The sequence below is a fragment of the Peromyscus maniculatus genome, chromosome 23 (genome assembly GCF_049852395.1).
Source record: "Peromyscus maniculatus bairdii isolate BWxNUB_F1_BW_parent chromosome 23, HU_Pman_BW_mat_3.1, whole genome shotgun sequence".
NCBI lineage: Eukaryota > Metazoa > Chordata > Mammalia > Rodentia > Cricetidae > Peromyscus > Peromyscus maniculatus.
Window position 1 is genome coordinate 13,159,179 of NC_134874.1, and position 6,158 is coordinate 13,165,336.

Here is a 6,158-nt window from a genome sequence, read left to right on the forward strand (position 1 = left end):
TATGAGCTCAGCACTGCTGGGAGCTCTGTGATGAGGCTGTTTCCTGTGGGTACCTGAGGTCTAGCCTTCTCCAAAAAGCCTTAAGACTAAAGATCCCAAAGTATGAGGATGACTAGTCTGTAATGATGTCATCTGAGGAGGAAAAGGCCTTATTCCTATTTATTTAAAATCATCTCTATTTTATGAACAGTGGCTGACAGGGCAAGTTAGAACATTCAGATCCCATCAAAACATTCATGATAGAACAGCAGTTGTCACTGAGGAGAGCAACATAGTACAGATAACATATTACAATAGAGAGTGCAAGTGCAGCGTGCCCTGAAAACCACTAAGTCTGTCCAAATTGTCCTGCAGACACAAGACATCATCAATAGCAACGATCCATGTGAAGTTCTCAAAACTTCAGCAGCGTGGAGGTTATCTCCTTCCATGGCCTGAGGATTCTGTGGAAGACTCCGATGAACTCTCTGGGGTTAGTACTGCTTCTAGTACTTCAGACCAGAGGTAGGCGATCAGCATCAGAACACACAGTAAAAGGATAAGAAATATAGGGACCACGAGCATCACCACCTTCATGTTTATGTCATCCTCGTCTGACCTCACCTTTCCGCGGTCACCAAATACAAAAATACTCAAGTTCCGATTATCCGGCTTCCCCACAGGCCCGCTGTCCACACTTCCCCCGTTCCCCGGGCTGCTGCAGTTGGGGGGGGCAAACCCATCATCGCAATGACAGTGCCGGAAATTGTTGCACACGCCTTTCCCGTGACACGTTTTCTCTGGTTCACAGTCGTACTGGAGCACCGTGTGCTCAGTGCAGTAGTTATCCATGCAGACTTTGTTTGGGGCACAGTAAGTGCCAGCCTGCACATCTCCAAAATCAGGGATGTCAGTAGTGTTATAGGCATCCATGCTCCAGCACCAATCATCTCCATAAGGAACCTGAAGGAGCGTATGTAGGGGACTGACTTGAGGCAAGTAATTAACATCTGTACAGACTAGTTTCCCACAAAATACATCCTCATCGGAACATGTTTCGTACCCTAAGTTAGCCTCGGTGTGGTAGCCACAGTTTCCAAACCGGTTCCCTTTGGTGTTCATTAAAATGTAACAGTCGTCGGGGGCTGATCTTGCAGGATACCCGTATATCTTTGTGCACTGCTTATCAGGGTTCTTACACCAACCCTCAGAGCAGTAATAGATCCTGTCACACAGTGTACCGTCCTGCTTGTAGCTGTTCACAGGGCATTCATGAGAACTGCCGTCACAGTACTCGGGCAGGTCACACACATCCTCAACAGGACGACACAAGACCCCTTTCTTTCTGAAGTTACATTTGTAGCAGCAGAGTCCATCGCTGCACTGTGCACCGTCCTTCAGTGTACATGTTGGTTCACAGCATGGGTGATAGTCACAAGCAGAACCACAGTCACACTCCTCCGGCTCCTCCACCACACCGTTTCCACAACGGGAAGCTCTGCGCTTGCGGCTTTGGCGCCAAGGCTGGTCAAGCAGGCAGGCCCCTCTGTGGTCATGGAGGAAGCGGTAGAAGTCGTCAGAGCTGCAGTTGCTGAAGCCACTGTCCTTGGTGATATTCTCCTGCATGAGACAGAAGCGCTTAGGGTCACAGCCGCAGGCCGGGTGGTCGTGCTGGATACCCAGGTTGTGTCCCAGCTCATGGGCCATGAGCGCTGCAAACAGCAGGACATCTTCGTGATGGAAGGCCTCCACAGCTGCTGCAAACATGTCTGAACAGGCACCGTCCAGAAACGCCTGGCCCTCATTCTGTCCTGGGTCATGCCCCACGATCAAGTGTGCGACATCGTGCCTGGCCCGGTCCACCAGCTTCTCCTGTCTCCAGCGGTTGAAATTCCTCAGTGTAGCCTGCAGGTCCACGGGGACCTCTATCGGGTCCCCCTCTGTCCAGATTTCCATGCCCACCAGCACCACCTCTGTGTTTAGTGCCCTGGTGAAGCTGTTGGCCAGAGCAATGATGTCCACTACTGCCCGGACCGTCTGGTTGACGTTGCTGCCCCACATCTGGAACCGCTGGTGGTTGACCACAGCAAACATCTCCACATACTTGGTGTGTGACCACACGTCAGACAGCTCCTGCAGGTCATCGGGCTTCCTGCTCCCTTGCTGCTGGCTGCTGTCCCCGGGGCTGTCTTTGGGAGTGACACTGCAGGAGCCCTGAGGCTGATGTGCCACGGTGTACAGGATGTGTTCAAAGCCTTTGGAGGAGGGCACAGGCTCGATGCCGTACGAGGTCTCCTCCTTCATCAGGACGCCCCTGAGGCCTGAACAGATGTTGACGGAAACAAAGGAGCCCGGCACCCCTTCCATGTAGCCTTCGTAGTGGCAGTCCTGTGAGAGGAGCGGCATCTCCTGCCCCAGGATGCCATCGTGGTAACTGTAGACTGGGAAGTTGTTCACGGAGTAGTCTCCCTTTACCTTCAGGTGAAGCAGCTGCTGCTGGCCCTGCATCAGCAGCAGGTAGGACGCCCTTCCTCCGGGGTCTTCAGTCCCCTGGACTGGCAACCTCTTGGGGATGACCGTTTCATAGGAAGAGTAATACACGGATCCCGTGTCACAGAAGGTACTTGGGAGGAAAATTAGTAGCACCAAGATCCCTACTTTGACAGATGGGTGTCCGGGCACTAGTCTCAGCCCCAAGGTCAATTGCTGGGCAGCCCAGATGTGAGATGTTACCTTAGCTTCCTTTACGGGCACTTGCGTTATCTGCAGAGAGGACAGAATGGAGGCAATTCCTCTCACTGATGCCACCGCTGACATGGCCCCAAGAAACTGTTGGTAATGGAGGATCTCTGCCCATCGGTGGCAGACCTCCCTGATAGGCAGGTCTTTCCCTGACTCTGATCTGTGCTCTTCCCTTATGGGGTGCTGTCCATCTCGATGCCTACAGCCTTTGGGCTGCCTCTCTGTTCTTCTCTCCTAGGCCTCAGTGGTTATATACAGCACAGGGACTCCTTTCAAGGGGACGAGCTTTAGTGTTGCTTACGTTCCTTTGACGTTCATGGAGGTGAGCCCTGTAGTCTGCAATGGCTCAGCCAGTTCTGTAAGGCAGATCACCTTTCATCCTCCCCAGACTGTGGACACGACATCTGTTAACCTGTTCATTCTTTCAGGCCCAACATTCTGGCAGGGCTGCGGGGGAGGGGTCAGAGCTTCTCCGGGTTCTCTGAACAATGAAGAGTTCTCTGTTGTCCTGCCTTTCCTCATCCTTACAGTGGTCATGAGGTCTTACTGATGGTTAGTTCTCTTTTATTTATCCGTGACTGCTTTATTCCTTTCATTTGGGCAACAGTATTCGGGTGTTCTACTTTCCTCGTCCTTTGTGTGTACCCCGTGAATTTTGACATTTTAGATCTGCCTCAAACCTGACCCTCCTCAAGGGACTGCTTCTAAGGCATATGCGTTAAATGATCTTTTTTTTTTTTTTAAACCACAGAAATATATTAGAGCCTGGAATCTAAGTTAATCCTCCCAATGGCCTCATCACAAAAAGAAAAGGGTAAAACAGATGGTGACTCTCTTTTCAACAGTGAGCAAAATGAAAAGGCGATCTGGAAGACCCTTCAATTCCACACTTGTCTCTGACTACAGGGGGCTTGTACTGTCTGAGTTTCACGCTAATGTTCTTGGTGTATTTAACACTATGCATTTAGAAGGATACAGAAGTGTGTGTGTGTGTACACATTCCTTCCCCCATTTCTTCATTCTCCTGCATATTCTAAGATGAAAAGAAAACTACATCTTCTCCATGGCATAAAAATCATTGTAAACTGTTAAGTCAAATATTTATAACATACAGGGTATAACTACATATAACATGTGAAAATAGAGAAATACCCTGCTTGTTTTAGGAGGTGGTCGACCCCTGTAATCTCAACCCTTAGGAGGCAGAGACAGGAAGATCACAAGTTCAAGGCCAGCATGCTCTCTGAATGAGTTCTGAGCTAGCCAGGGATACAAACCAAGACCTTGTCTCCAAAAAACAACCCCCCCCCCCAAAAAAAAGGCACCATCCTAGATCTATCAAGAGTAATCCATCAAGATGCCTGCCCTCAGCGATGCCTAGCTCCTATCAGATGGCCTCAGGGTCCGGCAAGAAAAGGCGCACTCTCACCTCTCACTGCTCGCGCTGACTGGAGAACTGACAGGAAAGTGAGTGGGTCCTCGGCTGCACTGCCTGTCTTTCTAGTGACTCAGAACCTCTTCCGAATACCTGTTCTGGCCATGATCCAAGTACTCGACCGCTTCCCTGTGTGAGAGCTACCAAACACAAGAAAGGGCAAGTCACGAGGTGAACCAAGGATCAGTAATGGAAGAACAGTCTTCTTAAATTTAAAAATATGTAATCATAATGAAATATCCAATTTTTCAACTCCCAAATTGAAACGTACATCCTGACATACAAGAGCTGACTAAAATCTTTTGACTTCTTTACCAACGGTACACTCTATTCTTTCAACTTGCTCATTCTCACATGTGTAAAGAGCATAATTCTCGGGGGAACAAAGCAAGCCTTAAGGTGACGTTTCAAAAAAAAATTTTTTTTTCTGCTCGGCGGTGGTGGCGCACACCTTTAATCCCAGCACACGGGAGGCAGAGGCAGCCGGATCTGCCTGCAGATCTGTTAGTTTGAGGCCAGCCTGGGCTACAAAGTGAGTTCCAGGACAGCTTTTGACTGTTAGACAGAGAAACCTTGTCTTGAAACCCCAAAATAAATAAGGAAATGAATCATTTCTGAGAGGCGTTTTCCTGTGGCCACACAGTATGTGAGCCAGAAAGACCCTGCTCTCCAGTGAGCAGATGTAACTGTGGTAAGATCCTCTCCACCTGAGTGACAAGCAATGGTCCTAGTGAGTGGGGTCAGGGATGTAGCAAGCTGGAGATTGTCACTGCCTGACGGGAGCTGTTCTTGTAATATTTCCACAGACCTCAGTGGTCAGCAGGCAATAAATTACCAGAAGATAAGGTTTAACTTCCAGCTAGGCGTAGGTTTTGTATTATTAGCAAAACTGACTCACGTTAAAACATAATTTACCACTGGCCTAGGAATATACAAAGGAAACTCAGCTCTAATGCAGAATCTCTTGGGAACTGCTGTTGTTTGGGAGAATTTTGTCCAGGGTCGGACTGACTTTTGAGTGACAACAGGGGCATCTCCATGGTTTTTACAGACATCCAACATAGTTCTCATCTGGACAAACATAGATATGGATTTCATTATGGCACTAGGTGAATTCAGCCTGAAGCCACTGAAACACAGGCAAGCCATGCTCAGACAAAAGCAACCATCAAGATGTATGTCCTTTCCAGTCCCATCCACAATTCACCACACTGAGGGGGAAAAAACCTCCTAAGCTTTCAGAAGTCGCCCAGATGATAAATTTCTAAGATACTTAGTAGAGTCGGTGTGCCAGCACGTTCCTCTCAAGAGAAGACTAACAACTAACTTCTATCTCCACGGGAACACTGGATTCCTGGACCAGGACAGGTATGCTGGATGTCTTTGGACACTCAGGAGCAAGTAGTCCCCCTGATGATTTGGAACAGGTTCACTGCAGAACATGCCCTTATGCCAACTCTCAGCTACATCTTTCTGGCCAGAAATTTTGCTTAAAATTGTTTGTCTCTGCTGCTTAACCCTGAGATCTTGCTATCCTGGGAAGTATCCCCACTTCTCCCCACAGCACCAGCCATCCAGGAGCAAGGATGTGCCTCCCACTGCAGTCTCCAAGGACACTGCTGCCTTTATCACAGCCCTCGTCAGTGACGTCCTCCCGAACACTGAAGACGCTCAGAAGCTAGAAAATAACAAAACCCCATGGAATCCATTTTGATGGAAGAGGATGAGACAAAACTGAATGACTGAGATGGAGGACTTGTCCTACCTGTGAGCTCTTCTGGGTGCCAGCAAAGGAAATCACCCAAAACAGCTCTAAAACCTACCACGGGGCCTGGGTGGGCCTCTGTACAAAACAGGTAACAAAGCAAAAAGCTGCTTTCTGGGCCATAATTATGCTTCCTGAGATTGAAGGATGCTGAAGGAGCTACACACAGCCAGGAGGAGGTCAACAGATCTAGGCAGAACCACTACTTATGGACAGCCTTAAGAAAAACCACCAAGC

General features: G+C 48.9%; 1 protein-coding gene across 1 annotated transcript; it reads right to left on the minus strand.

Annotated features, from left to right (window-relative positions):
- Positions 1-133: 133 nt before the first annotated feature.
- On the minus strand, positions 134-4,005 carry LOC102922930 (disintegrin and metalloproteinase domain-containing protein 1a-like). Its single transcript, XM_006970770.4, has one exon. The coding sequence runs from the start codon at positions 2,794-2,796 to the stop codon at positions 418-420; it is 2,379 nt and encodes a 792-aa protein (XP_006970832.1). The 5' UTR covers positions 2,797-4,005; the 3' UTR covers positions 134-417.
- Between the last annotated feature and the right edge of the window lie 2,153 nt (positions 4,006-6,158).

Excerpts from the sequence above, each read along its gene's own strand:
- LOC102922930 (XM_006970770.4), bottom strand. The coding sequence starts at position 2,796 with ATGTCAGCGGTGGCATCAGTGAGAGGAATTGCCTCCATTCTGTCCTCT.